General features: G+C 51.5%; 1 protein-coding gene across 4 annotated transcripts; it reads right to left on the bottom strand.

Moving 5' to 3' along the window:
- Window positions 1-278: 278 nt before the first annotated feature.
- Window positions 279-22,713, bottom strand: Cln8 (CLN8 transmembrane ER and ERGIC protein). 4 transcript variants are annotated; one of them, XR_013430139.1, is made up of 5 exons: window positions 18,550-18,663; window positions 9,236-9,905; window positions 3,701-4,606; window positions 2,932-3,016; window positions 279-1,066 (listed from the first exon to the last, which is right to left on the bottom strand). XR_013430139.1 is itself a non-coding variant. In XM_005334343.5 (3 exons), exons 2-3 carry the CDS (start codon window positions 9,776-9,778, stop codon window positions 4,283-4,285), a joined length of 867 nt encoding a protein of 288 aa, XP_005334400.1. In that variant the 5' UTR covers window positions 9,779-9,905; window positions 22,694-22,713; the 3' UTR covers window positions 3,043-4,282. The 4 variants fall into 4 exon arrangements, 2 of the variants coding, with proteins under 2 accessions (XP_005334400.1, XP_077886885.1); XR_013430138.1 differs by having other exon boundaries at window positions 279-3,016; XM_005334343.5 differs by lacking the exons at window positions 279-1,066; window positions 2,932-3,016; window positions 18,550-18,663 and adding an exon at window positions 22,694-22,713 and having other exon boundaries at window positions 3,043-4,606.
- Between the last annotated feature and the right edge of the window lie 647 nt (window positions 22,714-23,360).

The following is a 23,360-nucleotide window of genomic DNA, read 5'->3' as shown; positions in this document are numbered from 1 at the left end:
GTGAGAGGGCCAAGTACAATCAGAAGGCCAATTCATCCTGAGAAAGGCGTCCACGTGGGGGGTCCAGAGGTGAGGCCGGGGCACCCCAACCACCTGGGGAGTGCAGGAGGAAGGCCGTGGTCCTGCTTATGGTCCTGGCTTGTTTAGCACTGCAGGGAAGGAGACTGTCGCATTAAAAAAAAGAAAATCGAGATTTCTGAATTTTTCACATCATGGCACTAAAATATGACTAGGAAAGCATGTTTTTGCTATCAAAACAGTAATATGCAGAGTACGTATTAATTACTGAAAGAGGAAAGTTTATTTCAGAAGGAACGGTGACTGAATAAGCTCTCCTAACAAAGCAGACAGTGGCTTAGAGACAGAGGCGACTCGAAAGCATTGGTGAGCATCAGCCAAAGCCAGGTTGTTTCTGTTGGTGTCCTCTTAGGAGGAGCCATGCACAGCCGGGCTCCTGGCTCCCTCTTCCTGCAGTACTGGGCCCCCAGGCAGCCCCATGAGGGCCTCAGGCTGTGGGCAGCCTCACAGGAAGGCCAGCGCACTGCACTCCCCTTGCAGAGTGGGGTCGGAGGCCTGATTTTGAGGGAACCCAAAGAAAAGTCAGCAGCCCAGTGCTCCCCTGTACTCTGACCCCAGAGGGGCAGCTTCTTCCCATCTGGCCTGTCCCAGGTGCCTCTGTCCAGCCCCCTGCTGCTGATCTCCTGGCACCTAAGGCACAGCAGGCAGCGCCAGGGAGACCCTGGCACACGGGAGCTAGACTCTGCTGTCCTCTGTGCCTGGGCTCCACCCACAACTCATATGATGTATGTCCAGTTTGAGGCCAAGCAGAGAAAGCATCCTATGCAACGGGGCACTTCTGACTGGTACTTCTCCAAGCTCGTGCCACTGTTGCTGGGTGGGGCCCATGAAGGCAGCCCACAGCACTCCTGAGGCATGGTGGCGGTCCATGAGCCTGAGGTCCTGCTGTCAGCGTTACTAGGCAGCCCCAGTGTTTCTCCACTTCTTCAATCTGCACGACAGCATTCGTGTGGAGTAAACGCACCGTCTTCAGTAAAACACCCAAGACCTGTCTCACAGAAGAAAGGTTTGGTATGCCGTCAACTTATGGGCTCCCAGTGCGGGAGGCCAGCCCCAGCAGACCTCACCCAACCTTGTGCCTGCCGCCGTTTCTCCCCAGCTCCCCCTGGCTGGGCCAATCCTCAGTGACTACAGTTCTCTGCAGAGAATGTCACCTACAGCCACAGGCCAGGTGGGACACTGCGTCAGGCGAAGCTGGCCACCCTACCTTGGTGGATGTGCCCTTGCCAGATGTTCTGTTGCCCTCTGGGGTTTGCATCTGTTTTCTGACAGGTGCCTCTGGGCTGACATGTGACAGTCGCTCCCTGCTCGGACACCCACCCAGTCACTGGGCGTCCTCCCAAGCTAGGCATGGCAGCTACTGGAGACGTGCCAGGAGGCCAGCAGGCACCACCCTGTGAGCCTGGAGCCAGTGACGTCTCCTGCGGCAGGGGCATGAGGGAGGCTCTGTTAATAGTACCTGCCACTGTGGGTGCTGAGTGACAGGCTCTCGCCCTCACCAGAGAATCAGTGCCTGAGAAGGGCTGCGGACCAGCCTAGGCCCTCTGCTATCCTTCCATCCCTTCTGCCACCGGAGGATCCGGCCTGTTCCCTCCGGGGACGTAGCCACAGTGCGAAAGGAGGCTGGGTCCCTATCTGACACTGAACCCACTGCTTCTTGACCTTGGACTGCCAGCCTCCAGAACCAGGGCAATCAGCCTGGGATTGTGCTGTCATAGCAGCACAAGGACTGAGACCCACAGGAAGTGCCCACCAGGCTGGGCACCAGACACGAGTCGGCTGGTGCTGATGCACCCAGGAGCAGGCCTGGCACGCAGGGCCGTGTCACCATGCATAACCACAGCGGCTCCCAGCCTGGAGCTCCCCGGCTGTGCAATGGAGGCAACGGTACTTCCTGCAGGGCTGCCAGTCAGAGAAAGAGGGACATCACGAGACCCTTGGGTTGAGCTGAAGCATTGCCACCATGAGCAGAGCTATACCAGCTGGGCCACACTTTGGGGAGCAGTGGGACAATGAGAGGAGCAGGCTTGGAGCTAGATGAGAAGGGGTGGTAGACAGGACAGTCCCCCTCGCTCAATGAAAATGCTTGTCCCACGGTTCTGAGTCATTCGGGCTTCCTGGCCCATTTGGTTATCCAACTTTGAAAAAAAAAAAAAAACATGGACACCAAGAAATATTTCCTACCCACAGAGAAAGCACAGTGCCAAGGTGCGGCACCATGGCAAGCCAAAGAGCCAGGCCGGCCCATGGAGTATTTTCCTCCCATTGTCACCAGGGGAGATTTAAGGCCAACACTGCCCCATCGTGAGTCTTTCAAGTGATGGCAGAAATCCTGACTGTTCCCTGAAGCCTCCCAGGTAACGCCTGTTCCAACTCCACCAGAGGAAGCCTGAGGCACGAGGCATGGGTCTTAATGGTAGCCAGCGCGGCCACTGAGTGGGCTGGCAGGCTCACACCAGCAGGCTGCTCGCCAGCACTGCCAGTACCACGCGACGTGTCAGGTCCGCTCGCACGCTGGTGGGGGACAGGCACCGTGCGACCTGGAGGGTGCTACCATCCATGGGGCAACAGAGGCAGAGGCTACTGGGTCCCAACATTCCAAAGCTTGTGCTCCTCAATGACAAGCCCCTGCTCAGAAAGGAGCCATGCGTGCAGGACACCGCACTGAGCGGGCAGGCTGGCGGTCCCATCCACCAAAAAAGAGGGTGTCAAGTGGACCCCTGAGGAGGACAGACTCCCAGTGAAGTGCAGAAACCAGTTCAGCCCAGGGCTTGAAAGTGCTTCTCGAGCACGTGAGGTGTGACCGTCACATTTGTTTCCAAGACAGCATATCACCAGGTGTGCAAATACTACCTGGATACAGCGTGGTAAAAGCCAGGTGCATTGGAGACCCCTTCTCAAGAGCTGGTTGCAGGTCATGGTCAGTGAGGGAAGTTCACTTTAAGAGAAGGAAACTGACATTCATTCGGGTTCTGTAAACATCAGTCACTTTATTAAACTTCTGCCCAGTGGAAAACCACCAGCTTATGCTGGTTCCATGGGACAGGGCAGAACGGAGCAGCCATCGGGAGCAACAGGGTTCTTAGTTAAGGATCTTAGCAGGGACATAGCTTAAATAATTTTAGGATGAGATAAATAGGCATATATCTTGATCTAAGTACAATCAATAAAGTTAAAGCACCAGTCATCAAAATACACTCTCCCAAGAGTTCCATGATGCAAACAAGCAGGGGTCACATGATTTTAAGAGCAATAAAAACATATTTTCTGCAAGCACTTATTCAAAGGTGCTTTGATAAAAATATACTTTCACCTTTAATTATGTACTTATGGGGAATAAAGTGTTTGTAGGTCTGTCAACACTGCTAAGTTGGTGTGCAAATTCTACCTGGGTACAGCGTGGTAGAAGCCAGGTGCATCGGAGACCCCTTCTCAAGAGCTGGTTGCAGGTCTGCCCAGGGCCACCAGGGTCAACCACACACTTCAGGGAAGAAGTTCTCAATAACTTGCCTTAAAGTCCACAGACAAATATCAATCAAGGATTCAGGGTCTGGCCTGGGTACCTACAGGCCACAAGTAAAAACAGCTCTGAAATCCAGACATCTGCTTGCTGAACACTTACCTTATTTTGTCAATTGAGAAATACAATGGCAAAAAAAATTATTTAAAAATCTTTCTTGATTAAAAAAAAAAAAGTGGAAGTTTTTATAACTTGCACTCCCGTCAGGGCAGGTGGCATCCTGGGTGGCAGTCTCCTACCCAGGGCCACCGCAACGGCTCCACTGCCCCTAGGTGGTACCATTACACTCCAGCTTTAAAGGCCACACTCTGGGACTTCCTTAGGCCAGATCATCCATTCCTTCCTTAGGCCAATCCTTTCCAACAGAAGGAAAATGTCTTTGGAGCACTCCCCAGCTGGCAGTGTGCCTGCCACCAGGGCTGCTCCTCCAAGCTAGCTGCCTGCAGGAACAAGCCAGAGGAGTCCAGGAAGTCACAGTGGCAAAGATCTGCTCCAGGAGGTGAAGGAGGCCTTGTAATACTCTGTGGCTACTTCAGAATTAACACTAGTGACTAGAAAGTCAGGGTTACACTTGGCTTAGATAGTCAAGACCTTATTTGTTACAAATGTCACTGTTCTCTGAGCTGTGGAACCCATGTGCTGCACCCACAGACACAGTGGCCCGCCTGGTCCCGACTACGGCCACTATGGCTGCTTCTTCTGCAGCACCTGACCGTTGGTCCTCTCTGGCCGGCTGCTCTTGGTCTCAGGCTGTGCAAAGTTCCAATCCACTGGATTGAGAAGCTGCTGGGTCTTCTTATGGGTCCAATATGGATTAATGATGAGTGTGAGCAGAGCCAGTCCAACAAGGAACAGTGCGAAATGAGGCAGGTACAGGCTGCTGACGAGGCGTCCCCAGTGCCAGAAGCACACCCACCACATGTGGTAGGTGAGGACCATGCGGCAGTGAAACATGTGGATCATCAGCCACTGGTTGAGCTTCCAGAGCAGCGTCTCGGACCAGCCGGCCTGCGGACCAACAAACGGGTGTCAGCATGCAGCCAGCCAGCCTGCTCACACCTAAGGAGGCCTCATCCTCTGCCAGCAGCGGGCTTTCTGGCCAGGCTCCGTGCTCCCTGCGTTTCACTCTCAGAGCTCTGAACCCGAGTGCCTGAGCCCTGGTGAGCCCTGCTGGCACCTCACCTGCCAGCCTTGTCACTCTTGATTTCTGCTCCCTGAAGCTTTGCTTTACCTTGAACTTGCACACATTGGGAAAATCAGCTCTGCTTATGTAGCAACAGCAGAAGATAGATGCCATCAAGCCCTGCACCTCGACTCAGGAAAAGAACTTTCTAGAACAGAGAACCTCAGGGTAAAATGCAGGTCCTGGTTCACTTTTCTTTATTTGTTTGTTTGGTACTGGGGATTGAACCCAGGGGGGTAACTACTGAGCCACACCCCGAATCCCCAGCCATTTTTATATTTTATTTAGAGACAGGGTCTTGCTTACTTGCTTAGGGCCTTGCTAAGTCGCTGAGGTTGGCTTTGAACTTGTGATCCTCCTGCCTCAGGCTCCTGAGATGCTGGGTTTATAGGCATGCACCTCTGCACCCGGCTCTGCTTCAATTCTTAATATTTCAACGTCATGAGTCCTTGGACACAGGCCAAAATGGACTTGCCTTAACTATGTTGAGTGACCACTGAAGCTAGTTCCAGCATAACTGGGCCTGACCCATCAGACCAGGAACACAAGGGGCAGGGCCCTGCCCGATGCAGACCAAGGTACTTCCTGGCACCAGCTCCTTCCCAGGACTGGGATACTGTCCTGCACTTGCAAAAGGACATCAGTAGCAGGAGCAGCCACACTGGATGCAGGGCAAGCTAGAGAGATAGGCAGGGCCAACCTCAGAGACACGTCACTTCAACTTCCACAGTCGCTGAGTGAACAAGACAGGTCTGCTGCTCTCACGCTGGCCTGAGAGTGTGCACACCACACTGGCAAACACCAGGGGATGGGATCAAGACACAAGGAATTACCTTGGAGATACACAGGGAAAATAGAGAACTTATGTTGCATTCCAAACATTGTGAATGTGCCCCTGAAATAACCTCCTGAGAAGGCAGCAGACCAGACACACCTGCTCTTCCTCACACTAGACGATGGAGTTACTACCTTTGAACAGGAAACCTGCATGTGGAGCAGCCTGGGCTTACATACCAGTGTGTGCACGTGGCCGTAACCCTAGAGGGTCAGAGGCTGAGGCAGGGAGATCATGACTTCAAAGCCACCCCTGGCAACATAGTGAGTACCTGTCTCAAAATAAAAAACTGAAAAAGGGCTGTTGCTCAGTGATTGGTTAAGTGTCTCTGGGTTCAATTCACTTCTTTGGCATCCTGGGCTGTGGTGTGGAAGTTCGTGTCCCAAAGACTGAGTCCTGAGGCTCATTTATTACGGATTCTAACCACATCTAGACCCAGCCCTAGGCATGAGCCACCCTGTGAGCCTGGCAAGGCCACTTAAGTCGGGCTGGCCTCCTTTAGTCCTGTCAAGTCAGACTCAAAGATGGGAAACTCCAGGATCCGGACGCTCTACTCTGCAACAATCCACGAGCTTTATTAGGAGCTCAAAGAAGTTGGATATTTTAAACACAGCCTTTATTTATAACACTTAGTATTTGAAACTGGACAATAAAAAAGCAGAGCCCCGAGGCATACTGACCCTCAGCTGCATTAACTCAAGAGGTGCACTTCTGGGGTGGGTCTGCTGGCAAGAAGTAAATGCTTGTCTCCATCCTGCACAAACTGCACCCTCAACACCAACCCCAACAGTCTCTCACTAGTGGTCACTCCACCTGTGACAGTGTCCCCGAGGTGCTGAGGGCTCCAGGGCTGGCCCCACCACACCTGAGGAGCAAGCACCTGCAGAAGCCCCTCGCTGGGAGCAGGCCCTCCAGGAGGTGCAGGCCACTCCTGTCTGGGCGGGAGGGACAGGATGTGGGGAGCCCAGCCAGCCCCAGCCCTGACTTCCTGAGGAATGCAGACCGGAAGACCTCCATGTCTGTCTGCCTTCCTCTCCTTTCCTTGCCATCCCCTTCCTTTCTCCTGTTTTTCCTCCCACATTTTTTTGGTGTGTTATTGTGAGATCTGCTGTGACACATTCGTCCATGCACACAACGTGACAATATAGTTGGCCAATATTACTCTCCAGCACGTCCCCTTCCCTCCTGGCCTCCCATCCCTTGCCCCTTTTCCTCTATGGACTCTCTTTGACTTTAGGGGACACTCCCACCTTTGTTTTCTCCATATGTAAGAGGAAACACATGACCCTTAGCCTTGAGTTTGACTTATTTCACTTAAAGTGATGGTCTTTAGTTCCACTCATTTTCCTGCAAATGCCATAATTTCATTTTTCCTATGGCTGAATAAAACACAGTTGTATATATACACCACATTTTCTTTTTCCATTCTTGCCTTGATGGCCACCTGGGCTGGTTCCATAGTTTGGCTATTGTGAATTGTGCTGCTATAAACATGGGTATGCCTGTGTCACTATAGTACAAGGACTTTAATTCTTCAGGATAAATACCAAGAAGTAGGATAGCTGGATCATACGGTGGTTTTATGTCTACAGTTTTGAGGAGCCTTCATACGATTTCCATATTGGTCATATTGATTTGCATTTCCCTAATTGCTAATGATGTTCAACATTTTTTCACGTATTTGTTGTTCTTTGTATTTCTTCTTTTGAGAAGTATCTATTTAGTTTATTTGCCCATTTATTACTTGAGTTATTTGATATTTTGGGTGTAAAGTTTTTTGAGCACTTTAGATATTCTAGATATTAATCCTCTCCCAGATGAGTAGGTAGCAAAAATTTTCTCCTATTCTGTGGGTTCTCTTCACATTCTTAATTGCTTCCTTTGTTATACAGAGTTTTTTAATTGATGCTGTCCTATTTATTAACTCTGGGCATTATTTCCTGAGATTAAGAGGTTTCTCTCTCTTTTTAAAAATTTTTCAATAAAAAAAAATTAAAAATGTAAGACATTTGTAAACTCGTTTTCAAAACACATGCATTATCACAAGCCCAGCATTGTGACCTTATTTCAGTGACACTGTACATCTGTGAGCAAGCATTCCCAAGAACACCATGTTCTGCATGGCAGGGCTGCTTTTGAGACCCTGCTTTTCAGTGCAGGAGGAATAGGTGGGCAGAGAGCTGGCCAAGGCCCCTCTTGCACATATTCCTTCATCCTCAGGATGCCTATGCTGGTACCCATGCCAAGTCAGGGGCAGGAAATTCACAGAGAAAACTAAATCTCCACATAACATGGGCAGGTGCTGATAGAGCCCCGGGCCCCAGCATTTTACCTAAGATGGTCCCACACTTACCAGCTGCTACATATCCACTCTCGAGGTTGGCACAGAACGCAGGGGTGTGTGGATGTGTAGTGACTTTTAGTGTGATCATGGCTCCCACCTTCCTCTCTGGTGAAGCCCACCCAATCGCTCCTGCCACAGACAAGCATGCAACCTCAAACCTCACCCCTCAGGGATCCCTGCAGCTCCTCATTAGCCTTCTAATGGTGGGAACTGTTTGTCTCCAGTGGCTGCAGGGGACGCCTGGTACTGCGGACTGTGGTACCCAGCTCATGCATCTTCACTGCACATGCCTCAGAAGGGCCGGTGACCCTGAACACTCCTGTCACCTAAAGATATAACCAGCTATCGCCCAAATGGGGTCATGGCAAATGCAGGTCCTAGCACAAGGCTGGGCACACAGCTGGGTCTCCAAAAGTGAGTGTTGTGCTGCTGGCTCTCCTAGGACACAACAGGCCTACATCCAGTAGATCCTGAAGCACACAGCTGGTGCTGCACAAACGCCTGTCACACCAACTAGGTGACACGCCATGCCATCACCCACTGGCTCCTGAAGGCTGGAACAACATTTTTATAGTCATTCATTTCCCTTCACAAAGCTTACCTATCACAGTGTTCTGATTGAGAAGTGCTCCAAAATATGACCTATATGTCTGAATTATTAAACACTAGTGGTATTTCAAGTTCTGTATAAAATACTCTGTGAACAAGGTAATATATCATAAAAGATTGCAAGATTCTTACCAAAAAAATTGTCAAAAAGGATTTAACATGAAGATAATTTTGACATCAAAATGAGAATCCTCACCATGTACAGAAGACACACATTAAAAATATGCGTCTTCTAAACCAAAGGGAAAACCTGGGCAAGTCTCCACACTGGGGGCCAAGTCTGGCCACTTGTGAACACCCTGTGGGCACCACGTGGCCTGGGATCAGCGTGGCCATCTGAGCCAGGGCGAGTGAGAACTAAAAAGCAATAAGGATATATGTACACATAGATATTACTTCAAAAAATTTTTTAAGCATTGAAAGAAAAAAAGCATGTTTTCAAAAAGAAAGCAAAGCATCTTAAGGAGCAATAAGTATGAAAAGCTTAAAATCAAGAAATCAATAATAAAATTGAAGTTAATAAAATTCGACTACACGAGCTTCTTCCTGCATGGGTGGGCTGTGGTTCTGCTGCCGATGGGTCCACAGTGCTCAGCCAGAGGTTAAATGTTCAAGGCACCTTGTCCTGCACCCTCTGCAGTAACCACCTCCCATAGAAATGCTTACCTTTAAGAGCATCCAGGAAATGCAGGTAAAGGGGGTGCTCATCTCCAGCAGCAATGTGGTCATCGCTAGGTAGTGGCCAGCTCTGAGATTGATCGCTGAGCCTAGAAATCCAAGAAAGGCAAAGAGGTGGTGCACAACCAGGAACAAGTCAAAGGTACGGAAGAACATGTTGGACAGGTGAACGGCCACATTTTCAAAGAAGAAGAACCCTGTGGCTGTGGTGATGTGGAACCAGCACCAGTTTTGCTGGCCAAGTGCTTTGTCAGCTTGAAGCACAGGGTCCCACAGCAGAGCCCACAGGCCCGCAGCTGTGCTCTGGACGCCAAAGACAGCCCGCGTGGCTGCCAGGTCCCAGAAGACCTTCTCTCTGGCCCCTAGAGAACGGTAAGTGGCGTTGAGGGAGGACGACAGCTGGTGGCAGGCCACGAAGACACCCAGGTAGAAGACAAAGCCTGCGACCACCAGTGTGGAGCGGATCTCCCAGGAAGCATAGTCCAGGTCAAAAACGCTGTTGGATGTGCCCCCTTCGCTCACAGGAGTCATTGTCCCAAACCGAACACCAGAGTAGTCCTGGGGCCAAGGACAGCTGGGGGCTGCTGGGCCCTGTGCTGTGACTTGTGGAAGGAGACAGTGCAGCTCGCGCTGGGATCTTCATGTATCCACCTTTGATCTGAAGAAGAGAATGCACCATATGTTGACTTTGCAGAAGGATGCATCACTGCCCCAGAAACACACACTCAGAAATACTTCTTTAATTCTGTCTCCTACTCCTATGCACTTACAAAGACCACAACACTGCACGATCACTCCCATGGGCAGTACAGGAGAGTGAGCAAAAATGAACTCCGGATGGAGTGGCACACCCATAAACGTGAACAGGCAGGAACACTGGAACCCGATCGCACTGGGCTGCACACTTCCTGCAGATTCCACAGGCAAACAAAGGCAGCCCGTCCATCAGGTAGATGACTCACAGTCCACAGGAAGAACATCTAGGTTACACTGTAATAGTTTTAAAGACTTTACTTCCAGAACCTGAGAGAACATTGTCTTGGTGCTCCAGTTTGTTTGGTGAAGCTGTGTATGAAGCTACACATGTCCCATTTCAAAAATTCACTTTCTCCTATTAACAGTGGCTGAAGGCAGAGGAGATACTCTGAACCATATCAATGTATTTATCTACTCAAAAAACACATTCATCTGGGTGTGGTGGTACATACCGCTGATCCCAGCTACGGGGGAGGCAGAGGCAAGAGGACTGCAAGTTTGAAGCCAGTCTGGGCAATTTAGTGAAACCTTGTCTCCAAAGAAAATAAAAAGGGGTGGTGTGTTGCTCAGCAGAGAGCACTTGCCAAGCATGTGAGGCCCTGGGTTCAACCCCCAGTACTGCAAACAAAAAACAAGTTAAAATAAAGCAGTAACTGTCCTCTGCAGCAACGTAAAAGTATAAGTTCATTCATTCCCTGTACTTTCTATATTTCTGCTTTTTCACTACCATTTCCTATTCTAACTTAAGTCTGATAAACTTGTACATCACACAGTACAGGTCCCACATTCTACTTCCAACAGACCCAAGAACTCCCTGCCTCCATGCATGGAGGTAGCCATCTCATTTGTCCCACTGTCAACAGCAAGAGCTTGTTCTAGGGACTTGTGTTCCCATTCCTCATGTTATTTCCTTGGTTAAGGCACTGGTGGGGCTTCCCAAAGCCAGTGGGGTATGTCTGCCCAGGACCTACAGGAGTCCCCAGGAATAACCCACCTACCCCTCTGGACTCCATTCCCAACATCCCCTCATCTCACCCCATGCTAGAACCTTCCAGTTCTTTGAAACATCACATTCTCCTTTTCTGGGCCTCTGCAGTGCTGAGACCCCTGCTGCCTACACTAAAAGCATTTGTTCCAGACATCTTCCAGGCTAGAGGAAGTGCCCCCACTGTAAGCTCCTGAAGCACTTTCTACTTTCTCCACTCCTACACCCCAAATGCACTCTAATGGCTCAATCCAACCTCCACCAGACAGGCTCTCTGAGGGCACAGCCCACACCTGCCTGTCCGTTGTTTTATATTCTGCTGGGTGATGCAATGTCTGATACACAGCAGGTATTCCTGAAATATCTGCTGAATACACAGATTAAAAATTGTGCTCAAGTGGTCAAATTCACCTAAGATTGGACCTATTTTATGAAACTGGAAAAACCAGTCTCGTGTTCTCAGAAGTGAAGAAACCACTCTGCTTCCTGACCACCATGTCCTGAGCTGCTTTCCTCTGCCATAATATTCTACCTCACCTTTGACCCACATCTATGGAGTCAGCTGTCTGTGGACTAACCTCTAAAAGTGTTCTTGTCAGGGCTTCTGGTCACAGCAATGAAAAAGCTGACTGAAACAGAAATCAGTACAAAGAGTGGGGTCCCTGTTGGGACCAACCTGACCATCTGGTTCAGAAGAATTTGGAGCTGGTTTGTGGGGGGAAATTTTTTGAAAAGTTCAGCAGTGAAAACTTGAGCAGCTTTAGAATGTTGTAACTGGAGCTTAATGAGCCACTCACGGGAGGTCAAAAAAACAGAATGCAAACAAGACTATGGACAGTAAAGACTAGGCTCATGAGGGTTCAGAAGAGGACTCTATTGGAAATTGGACTAGCAGGCATTTGGGTTATGTTCTGGCTTGGAAGTCATTTACATTTTGCCCAGTCCTGAGATTTTCTGTGAGCCTAAATTTAAAGATGATGGACTTCTTAATGTGACACAGGAAATTTTGAGGCAGCACAGCAGTCAGGTAGTGGCATGGAGAGTGCTGGTGGCTTTTAACCAAGTTTACTGTGATGACCAGGAGCAGAACAGAAAAATTTCAAAAACTTGGAAGTTTGGCCAGAAAACTGCAAGTAAAACTGTGTTCAAGGAAGGTATGGTTGGTAAAGTGATTAGGGCTACTAAAGAAATGCTAAGTGCCTTCCCCAGAACCATAGGAAAGATGGCTTGATGGCATCTCGCGAGTTGGCAAGACCATACCTATCTCAGGCTCAAGAATGTAACAGAATTCCATTGAGCGGAGACCACGGGGGCACTCTGCTTGCACAGAGGAGCCTAACAAGTTGTTTCACCACGTACAGCTGCCCAGGCATTTAGAGGTTGGTGCAACTGTGGTCCAGGAGGCTTGGCTACTGCTTGAGACGGTGTCAGAGCTTGGCATAAATCACACGGTACTGGTTCTACAGGAATGCAGGAGGGGTTAGGGGGTCATGAAGGCTTCCACTGAGAGGCCAGGAAAAGTATAGTAGAGTAGGAGTCCCTGTGGGTTGCCCCTGAGAGAGCAATACATGGAGATGTGAAAAGGAAGCCAAAGCTGCAGTAGAGACACCTCCACCCCGAGAGAGGCCAGTAATGTGAGATATAAGCCAACAAAAGTTGTAGGAATTAAAAAGAACAGAGAAACCGCCACCAGCAAGGTCATAAGGCAGAGCTACACCAGCCCTTTAGAGAGAACATCATGAGGCCATGTGCCCCAGATGCTAGACATGGAGCTAGACTTGTTTGCCCAATTGGATTTCAGTCTTGCTTTGGTCCCATTTCTTCTTTCTAAACCTCTATTTCTCCCTTGTGGAATGGAAATGTTACTCTGTGCCATTATATATCTGATATAACAGAGACTTGGACTCGGACTTTTGGGTAATGCTGGAACCAGGATGGAATGTCAGATTTAGACTGGGTGTCCCCCAATGCTTGTGTGTAAGTCCATGCACACAAGAAAGCTTAGAGGCAAAATGATGGAATTATGAGAGTTTTTAACCGAATCAGTGCACTAACTGGGGTGACTGTAGGCAGGTGGGGAGTGGCTGGAGGTGGGACACTAGGGTGTGTCTTTGTGGTTTATATTTTTCCCCTGGTGAGTGAAGTTCTGTCTGCTGTTTGCCATGTCTTGAGTGGCTTTCCTCTGCCATGATATTCACTTGAGGCCCAGAGCTATGGAGTTGGCAGTCTATGGACTGAGACCTTTGAAACCATGAAGACCAAATAAACTTTTTCTTCTCTTAACAAGGAAAAACAAAACAAAACAAAACTGAAGGAACCTGTGAAGCTACCTACTCCAGCCCTTTGTTTATAAAACAGGCACATGAAATCGGCCACCCACAGGAGCCTCTGCAGCAAGGATGCAGTCTGCCCTGCACTTCCTCAGGGTCAGGAGTGAAGAGCAGGATCCCCCCCTGGGGCTCTTCCCCAGTGCCCTGGGAGGGCCTCCAGATGACAACCATGAGTAGGCAGGCTGGCGCCACCAGGAGCACTACACTAGCCATCTCCGCCAATTCCTGGAAAAACATCTTAGGCCACACCCCTAATGACACCAAAAGTCCCAGCTCACATGAGCCCATGCCCACTGCGAGTTCTGGGGTTTATTACAAATGCCAGAAGAAACCCCTGGAACTATTAACTCCTGGATTTGAAGGTGGTCATATAGTTAGAGGCAAGACCCCAGAGACGTGTGTTCTTTCAACTTTAATACAGGTCATGTTGTGTGAACAAAACTCTTTTGAGTTGGAGGAGAAAAGACCACTAGCATTCACATCTCTTCTGGAATTCAGATGGCTCCGTGTTGTTCCACCCCTAGTACCTTCTTGGGGTATGTGGACTCTGATGGATGATGGCCAGAAGGCTATTCTGTCCCAAACCAACACTTCATGGCTCATGCCTCTGGTTGTGTTATGGTAAGAATCCAGTGGACTTACACATCTCCAAATTTAACAATGAACCAAGAGACTGACCAGAGACCTTGGCCCTGGTGTGGTCTGTACTTTCTGACCCATTGACATTACAGGTGCAGACCTGTTTCAAGCCAAATCCAGAGCTGTGGGAGGAGACAAACCTTAATCAGACCCTTATTCTCAACACGGAACTGCAGTCCACTAAGTTACACTGCACAAAACTGAACTGCTGAAACATACTTATCCTAAAGTGACTGCTTGTGCTTTTCCCTGAGTCAGTCATGAGATCAGGGCTACAGTTCCCATTCTGCCATGATTGCATCAACATGCTCTGGGCCAATCTACCCAGCTTCATGGGGACTCTGCTTGGCATAGGTGGGTCCCCAACTCCAAAAAGTTCTGCCTGCATCCACCTTGTGGTGTGATGGGTACAAGTGCTGTTTCAGGAAGGTTCTGAGTAGGTCAGATTGGAAGGGACCCAAGGACACCAGCACTAGATTAAGAACAGCCCAGACTAGTGGGTTCTCATCTTGGTTTTGCTAACTAAAAGCTAATAAATAAGCTGGGCTAGGCACACGCTGTAATCCCAGCTGCTCAGAAAGCTAAGGCAGGAAGATATCAAGTTCAAAGCCAGCCTGGAAATTTAATGAGACTGTCTCAAGATTAAAAGTAGAGATAGAATGCTTGGCTAGCATATAGAAGGCCCTGAATTTGATCCCCAGCACCACAAAAACACACAAAAAAAGAAGCTAATAAAATAAATTTCTCTCTTAACCACATTAAGCCCAAGTGTCTAAATATGAGAGGAAGAAATATACAGAAGTACAGAATAGTAAAGGGCTGAAGCATCTACCATGTGCCAGGCACATTTGGCTGGTTCAATTCATTTTTAATTGCAGAGACAAAATGGTTCCCAGGTATTCTGGGCACCTTTTTGGAAACAGGACCATATCTAAAGGAAGAACTGCATACAGATCAAGCAGGCAGGCCAGAGTTGAAACCCAGTAGGCCCTGCGGGAAGGCCCAGGCAAGGTTCCAGTTACATACGGAAACAGCAGATCATAAACACCAGAGCATCGCCAATTCCCTCACCTGACTCAGTGCTCAGACCTCCTGGTTACGCATGCCCCCACAGCATTGTGCACAGAGCCCCTGGGCAAGCCTGTGCATTGGTCTCCCAGTGCCATTCAGCATCCTCCAGCTGAGAAGGCAGAAATTGCCTGAGTTGTACTCAACTGCCTGAGCCTGGGGGTAGAGGGCCAATGCCCCCACCACCTCCGCCCCGCACTGCAGGGTCCCAGAATTAGCTGGTCAGCCTTCCCAAGAGTCCTGCAGAGCCCTGAAAGCTGCTGTGAGGCATCTCATCCTGAGTCACCAGGTGGGAGCCCAGAGAGGTTCTGTTGGGCCTTTGTCTGGTGGGCAGCACAGATGGCTATGTGACAAGCTCTAGTTCTCCTTCTGCATATATTTCTACTCCCTGGCCTGACCACTTCCCTCTCACCTGAGGCAAAAAAGGCTGCTGGGGTCACCGCTGTTCCCCCTGCACTCCTGCCTCCCTTCAGCCCGCAGTGAGGCCTAAAGTGTGCTGCACAGCTGGCGTCACTGTGGCCTCTAGGGCTGCAACCAAGTCCTCCCGTTCTCTTCTCAGCCCTTTGGCCTCACTGGTGGAGGCAGAGCTGGGAGAGAAGGGAGCCTGAAAGTGCCGCCACATCAGGACCAGCCTAAAGCCCCATCTCTGAAGATCTCTGCTTTCTCTGGGAAAACGTTTCTTCAACCCTGTTCTTATTCTTTCTCTGATAAGGTTCAGTTGTTCTACTTCAGTGAATGTTGCCTTTAAAAGAGTTTGAATACAAATTAATAAGAGTGCCAGTCCTGTGCTGCCATGTAACCAGGTAGCCTTGTCACCAGGAGCTGGGATACAGCAGTCACAGGACCCTTCATCTCTGCCTGCCCCAAATCTGAAAACAGCTCCTGCTCATTGAGGGTGCCAGCATTTGTGTTTAAGGTAGTTCATCCAAGCCAGTCACGGTGGTGCACGCCTGTAATCCCAGCAGCTTGGGAGGCTGAGGCAGGTGGATAGTCAGTTCAAAGCCAGCCTCAGCAACCGTGAGGCACTAAGCAACTCAGTGAGACCCTGTCTCTAAATGAAAAACAAAATAGGGCTGGGGATGTGCTCCTGAGTTCAATCCCCAGTAACTGTCCCACCCCCTGCCAAAAAAAAGTCGTTTATTCAAAACTCGGAAATGAAGTCAAAGAGGGAAAACTTTTTTGCCAAGCCAAATCACTGTTTCAGAAAACCTTCAGGATCACTTGACTTTTAGGAAAACTAAACACACTTATTTACCACTGATAATGACCAGACAGTCACAATCTGCAACATCGGGGTTAACCTAAAGAACACTGATAAAGTTAGTTAAATTTCCTTTCCACCCAGGATGAAGAATAATCCCAAAGGCTGGGTTTCATTACACAGTGATACCAATTCTGTAACTAATCCAGCAACCATATTTTAGTATTCCTTTTATTCACTCACTACAAAAATCCTACTTCTGCATATTATCTGTGAACTGGCATCGTCATCCTGGTAGGTCCTTTATTAATGAGCTAAATAACAATGGCATGGGCTGTTTGCATGAGAATTATACTTCTAATATTTTGAGAATCACACATGGGCAGTGGATAAAATATTTTTCCCAAAATCAAAAGAAATACGTGCTAAATTAACAAAATTTTAAAAATATAAACAAGCATAAAAACACAGAAATGAAACCTTGTAATCCTCCTACTTGGCTCTAAGCACTATTGCAAGTTTTTGCTACCTGTTGGGTCAATCTTTTTTCTAGATACACATCCTCTCCCCCCGGCTTTTCTTAAAAAAGGATAAAAGTATTTAAGCTACCTGTTTCTTTTCTTTAGTGATGTGTTATCACATTTACCCTGCGAATCCTCTTCCAGGTACTTGTGTGTGGCTGCAGAGACCTATCTTAGGGATGTGCTCCCAATGCCTCAAGGTTTTACCAGTTTCTACCATAAAACATTCCCCAGTGAACCTCTACGAGGCCACCCAGAGAACCTGCTGTTTTAGCTCTTTTCAAGGAGACTGAATGCTCAGGGAGATCTTCATAACAGAAAGGGCTTAGAAGAAGAGAGCCAGTTCATCACTGTTTCCATAGCAACTAGGGTCTGGGGGCCAGGGCCAGCAGGCTAGTGCTGTTTCTGGAAGGTTCAAACTTTTCACAATTCCTGAAAAGTTTAAGTAAAAAACAAAATATGGAAAGGAGATAAGCAGTAAATGGATGGTGACAGATCACACAGAAGGTGAAGTCAAACTGCTTCAGCAACTGCCACCTCTCCCCAGTCACTGGATTGTCTACAAGGGCACAGGTGGCACCCCGCGGTGACTCAGCCAAGTCCCAACTCTGTCCCTCCTCTCCTACTGGGACCTGCTCCCAGTCCAGAGTCCTCCCACCCAGTGGCGACCCAGCCCTCGGGGCCCCTAGTTGTCCCCTCGCACCCCGTGAGGAACTGGCCCACAGCTCCCCTCGCTGTACCTCAAATCCCATGAGGACACGGCCCACGGCGCCCCTCGCTGTCCCTCCCAGCCCGTGAGGACACGGCCCACGGCGCCCCTCGCTGCCCCCTCATACCCCGTGGCTACCCGGCCCTCGGCGCCCCTCGCTGCCCCCTCATACCCCGTGGCTACCCGGCCCCAGGCGCCCCTCGCTGCCCCCTCGTACCCCGTGGCTACCCGGCCCTCGGCGCCCCTCGCTGCCCCCTCGTACCCCGTGGCTACCCCGCCCTCGGCGCCCCTCGCTGCCCCTCCCACCCCGTGGCTACTCGGCCCTCGGCGCCCCTCGCTGTCCCTCCTACCCCATGACGACCCGGCCCTCGGCGCTCCTCGCTGTCCCTCCCACCCCGTGGCTACCCGGCCCCAGGCGCCCCTCGCTGCCCCCTCGTACCCCGTGGCTACCCGGCCCCAGGCGCCCCTCGCTGCCCCCTCGTACCCCGTGGCTACCCGGCCCTCAGCGCCCCTCGCTGTCCCTCCTACCCCATGACGACCCGGCCCTCGGCGCTCCTCGCTGTCCCTCCTACCCCGTGGCTACCCGGCCCCAGGCGCCCCTCGCTGCCCCCTCGTACCCCGTGGCTACCCGGCCCCAGGCGCCCCTCGCTGCCCCCTCATACCCCGTGGCTACCCGGCCCCAGGCGCCCCTCGCTGTCCCCTCGCACCCCGTAAGGACACGGCTCACGGCGCCCCTCGCTGTCCCTCCCACCCCGTGGCCACCTGGTCCAGCGCGCCCCTCGCTGCCCCCTCGTACCCCGTGGCTACCCGGCCCCAGGCGCCCCTCACTGCCCCCTCGCACCCCGTAAGGACACGGCTCACGGCGCCCCTCGCTGTCCCTCCCACCCCGTGGCCACCTGGTCCAGCGCGCCCCTCGCTGTCCCTCCCGCCCGCCGACCCGGCCCAGGTCCCAGCCCCGCCGCGGCGCAGGCCCGTCCGCGCCCCTCCGCGCTGGGCAGCGGGTCGGCCACGCCGCGGCGGCCTGCCCGAGCCCCCACGCCCCGCACGGCGGGCAGCTCCCCGCGCGGCGGCACCCGACCCAGGCGGCGCTCACCTGGCCGCGGCCCCTCCGGCGCGCCCCCCGGGCCCGCGCCACCGACGCCACCGTCGCGCGCTCAGCCCCGCTGCCGCCACGGCGCACGCGCACGCGCACCGCGAGGGGGCGTGGCGACGGCGGGCCCCGCCCCGGGCGTTCCGCGGTTCCGGCCCGCGGCCGCCTTTGGCGTCCTGGGCGGGTCGCCAGGGCCCGGGCGGCTCGCTGGAGGGGGTGGGGGAAGGTCTCCGTGCAGGGGCGTCTCCGGGGGCCGCGGGACCCACCCCCCACGGGACCCCCGGGGACCCCCTCACCCCGACCCACAAGATCCCGCCACGCAGACCCCGCGAGGCCCTGCCCCGGGAGCGCCGGCCTCCGAGGGTCCTGGAGGCTGACGGGCCTGTGCCGAGGTGTAGGGGGTGGAGGCACACCCACACGACATGTCCGACCTGTCCTCTGGGAGAGAATAGCGTCCAGCCTGTCCCAGAAACTACCCAGAGCCAAGGACATCCTGGGGAGACAGGTGACACGTGGGCCCGCGCAGCCTTCCCCTTAAGAAAGGGTGACATGAGAAGTGCGGGGCTGTTAGTCCCAGTGAGGCTGGCCCTTGAGGCAGAAGTTCCCTAGAGTTGGCCAGGGCCTCTGCCTGCTGGCGTTCTGAAAAGAAGTTTGCCTGCACCACCCTCCTGTGCAGAGACCGGGCCTGGAGGCTGGCCTTGGGTGTCCTCGAATGGGACCCTTTAGAGCAAAGACTGGCAGACTCTGGAGAACCCAGCCTAGCACAGAGAAGGTGGCTCTGGAGTCAGACCTGAGGCAGCACAGCCTGCGGTGTGCACCTGCTTGCTTCTGGGTCCCGGAGGTCGGTGCTGCAGTGTGGATGCCAGACCAGCCAGGTGCTTTGGGATTTCTGGACCTATCCAGGGAGGGCAGGTGACCAGGAGCAGAGCCTTCCCTAAGGCCTTTTGTAGCTAGATGACTGTCACCATCAGCCACACTACAGTTCTGTTTGTCTTATTTATTTATAAATAAAAACATTGTGTGGTTGTTTTATTTATATGTTATTTCAGTTATTTGATTTTCCTGTTTCTTCCTGCTAAAATGTGAAGCCTGAGAGTGGAACCCCAATTTTGCTCCCTCTGCCCCACACCTAGAGTACTACCTGGCACTTAACAGATGATCAATAAGTGTTGAAAGAACAAATGAAATTAGGTGCTTTCTATAACAAGCAATCTCCACCCACCCTGCCTGCCCCCACCCAAAGCCTTCAAAAATGTCTCCTGAGGCGAATTAAAAACAGGATGGACCCTGAGACTTGCTTTTCCCCCTTTCCTGCAACATGTCAAAGACACCTCATTATCACCCTCAGGACTGTTCTGGGCATGAAATAAGTTTAAATCATGAGTACAGTGTGAGCGCGTCTCCAGCACCTGCTGAGAAAAGTTGGCGTTCTCTTTCACCTCTGGTGGTTGCTCTGATATTTCTTCTAGGTTTGTATGAAGACAAAGAGTGTGTGGGTGCTTGCTGCAGGCCAGCATCCAGGCCGCAGCCTTCCCTACTCCTCCGTCCATCCTCAGGGCGCTCTAAGGAGTGATGTTGGGACTGCCCTGCACCAGACCTGTGGCTTAGAAAGATGAGCCCTGACCCGCAGTTTAGGTCCTCAGCCTGCAGTTAACGATTGTAGGTAAAACCCAGGACACTCCAGTCGGACTTGAGGACTTTGGATGAAGTCCAGTCTATTCCTTCTCTCATCACCTGAGAAGCCCATGTTTACCACCTGGTCACTCACCTCCACCCACCCATCTTGGTCACCTGTCCCTCAGCTGCTCCCTCCTACACATGGAACAACAGGACATTCCTGATGAGCTTACTGTGCGGGACACGTAAACACTGGCCTTGCTTTGTTTGTTCAGGTATCACAGGGTCTGCGCAGGCACCCCCAGTGTCCGCTGAGGTCCAGGTGAGTGCAGCTGAACTTGAGAGACACCCCACAAGTCTGGACCTTGAGATACTATTGTAGTGTGGAAACAATTCACATGACTTTTTAAAGGAGGTGGCAATGAACATTCTTTTCCTGATCACATAGGCAGAACATGCTCCTTGCAACGTTTGGTTGTTTCCTTAAGAAAGACAGACTTTTAAAAGACATTCGCAGACTGGTGGTGCGATTTCTCCTCTCCTGCCTGTTTCTTTCTGCTGAACTCAGCAAATGAGCTTTCAGAGGAAGTACCTCAGGGTGAGAGAGGAAGAAGAGAATTCCCATGATTTTAGATCCAAGAGCAGGAGTTCATTCAGTGGGCCCCAGAGATGGCCCAGTGCTTCCTGACAGGACTTCACACCAGTAGACCCAGGCCAGCAGCCAGCCGGAGGCTGTGCAAAGCCAGTCCAACAGGTCAGCTTTCCACCTGCCTGTGGCAAAGACACCCTGGACTGACTCCAGGTGGGATTCTGGAGGCCCTCAAGGAAGAGCCCTGGGCCAGTTTCAACAGGAATCCTGCAGGATTGACTTAGTGAAAAATCCGACCCCCTTGGTATCTGATGAAATTCCTCACCCGCCCTCAGTATCTTCACCACTGAAGCTTCCTCAGCAGGAGTCCTGTTGAGTCCACGCTGCAGGGATTAACTCCTAAACTGGATGTTCCCTCTGGGTGAGGTTCCACCTCAGCCCGCCCTGCTCCTTGGCGGACTCCACCTACCCTGCATTCCAGTGGAGCCCACTGTGTCCCCTGTGGCAAGACCCCACTGCAGCTGCCCATCACCATCCTCCCTCAGTCTGAATAAGGATCTTGAGTGATTTCTCTTTAATTGTAGAAAATTAAAGATTCCTACCGAGTAAAATCTCATCAGAGAAATCTGTGTCTTCCTGAAATCATATCTACACAGGCAAGCACACTTGGGTCCATTTTTTTTCCCTAAAAGCACATCTTTCTAAAAATGTTTGAGCCACAAAACAGTGCCTAGGGCTTGGGTCCAAGAATACAGTCAAGGGCTCTGAGCTTCCCTGGGAGGGTCTGCTTGGCCTTCCTGAGCTGCCCCTGGAACCCGAGTGGGCAGGTCTCTGGTGACATGAGGGGTGCTCTGTGATCCAAGTCTCTGCTGTTGGGGTGTCCACCACACCACTGTGGGCATGGCTGCTACTGTGGAACAGGATGTCCCTGAAGCTAAAGGCGGCACACGATAACCCTTCCACTTGGTGGGCCAGACTCTGCCATAACAGCCGGCTCTACAAAATGCCTGAGAAGCCTGTGCTGACCCAGGGCCACACAGACAGGCTGTGCTATGTGGCCACCTCCTCCAGTCACTACCTGGGGTGTGTCCATGCCTGGAGATGGTCTTGGCTTCCACAACTGGGGGGAGAGCTGGGGAGGTGCTCCTCTTCTCCAGAGGAGATGCCACCAGACGGCAGCAGATCAGCTCCTAGCAGGAAAGCTCCATCCCAGAATGTCAGCAGTGCCCAGGTGGGAAGCCCTCCTCCGGGAAGAGGAAATGCCTCCAAGTAACTCCACTCCCCTCAGAGAGGGACACAAATGTTCTGGGCAGGAACTCTAGGAGCAGGCACAGTGCTCCTGGTGGGAACCCCAGGACAGGGCACTGTGTGCTGGGTGGAGTGAATATCATCAGAGAAATCCTGACAACTACGACTCTTTGCCTGATCCCAAGTGGGGCTCAGGTGACCTAGAGGGTTTTAGGAAAACTTTTTCTTGTTGCCTCTGTTTTGGGATAAAACTCAGTACCTCCCACAAGTACTCCTCTGCCGAGCCACATCCCCAACCATAAACAAAGTTCTTTTTTTTTTTTCCAAAGTGGGGTCTTCCTATATTGCCCAGGCTAGCCTCAAACTCCTGGGCTCAAGTGATCCTCTTGCCTCAGCCTCCTGAGATCTTACTTAGGGCAACTTTAAGAAATGCTTATCTTCTTTCCTTAGATATAGATAACCACTTTGACATATTTTCCCACACAGTGACTAGTTTAGGAACAGATCTATAGGCTCAAAGACAGCTTGCCTTCCCCATCAACACCAAGGATAAAGTGATGTGAATGGAAGACACAGGCATATGAAAGAAATCTAGTGTTCAGAATGCCAGGTGAAGAGCTGTAAAGTGGGCAAATCCAGCAAATAACACACTGAATCAGTATATTTGTTAATTGACCAACAATGAAAACTTACCTAAGAGTTTTCTTTCCAGATTTTCCTCCTGGAGTATATTTGTAGACAATTACACTTGAAATGAAATGGAAAAGAAATTTGTAGACAAGGATGTGAAACTTTGGAACAGCTGCACAGGAACCACCAACAGGAAACAGGAAACACAACTGCCCAGATCTCATGAAGAGCGAGGCTCCAGATGTCCTCCCTGCCACCACATTGCCCATCTCCTCACAGGGACCCAGACAGGAAAGGTGGAGCAAGCTGTGACCTAAATAATGACCCAGCTAGCACAGAGTCCATGAGCAATGAGGCCTGAGTCACTTGACGTGAAGAGAGGAAGCAGTCCTCCCAGGAAGGAATGGGGTCACGATGCGTCCCACACGCTGGGCCACCTCTGGGTCCAGCCTCCAGCCTGTTGTTAGGCCTGTTACTGTGGGACTGCGTCCAGGTGAAGAGATGGACGGGGTGCCACAGTGTGCAGAGGGCCCTGCCGTGGGCACGCAGCCCTCCCGGGGGATGTGACCAGACGGAAGAGAGCCCAAGGCCACGTTTGACCGAGAGCTCAGGTCCCCAGGAGAGTGCAGTGGGATGGCTTCATCCCGGCACAGAGGAGGCCTCTGTGCTTCACGCCTTTCGTGCTGTCAGAGGACACGTCATGACTTCATTTGCTATTCTAGACGTGGGC

This window comes from Ictidomys tridecemlineatus, chromosome 14 (assembly GCF_052094955.1).
Source record: "Ictidomys tridecemlineatus isolate mIctTri1 chromosome 14, mIctTri1.hap1, whole genome shotgun sequence".
Taxonomy (NCBI): Eukaryota; Metazoa; Chordata; class Mammalia; order Rodentia; family Sciuridae; genus Ictidomys; species Ictidomys tridecemlineatus.
This window is presented reverse-complemented; position numbering and strand designations above follow the sequence as displayed.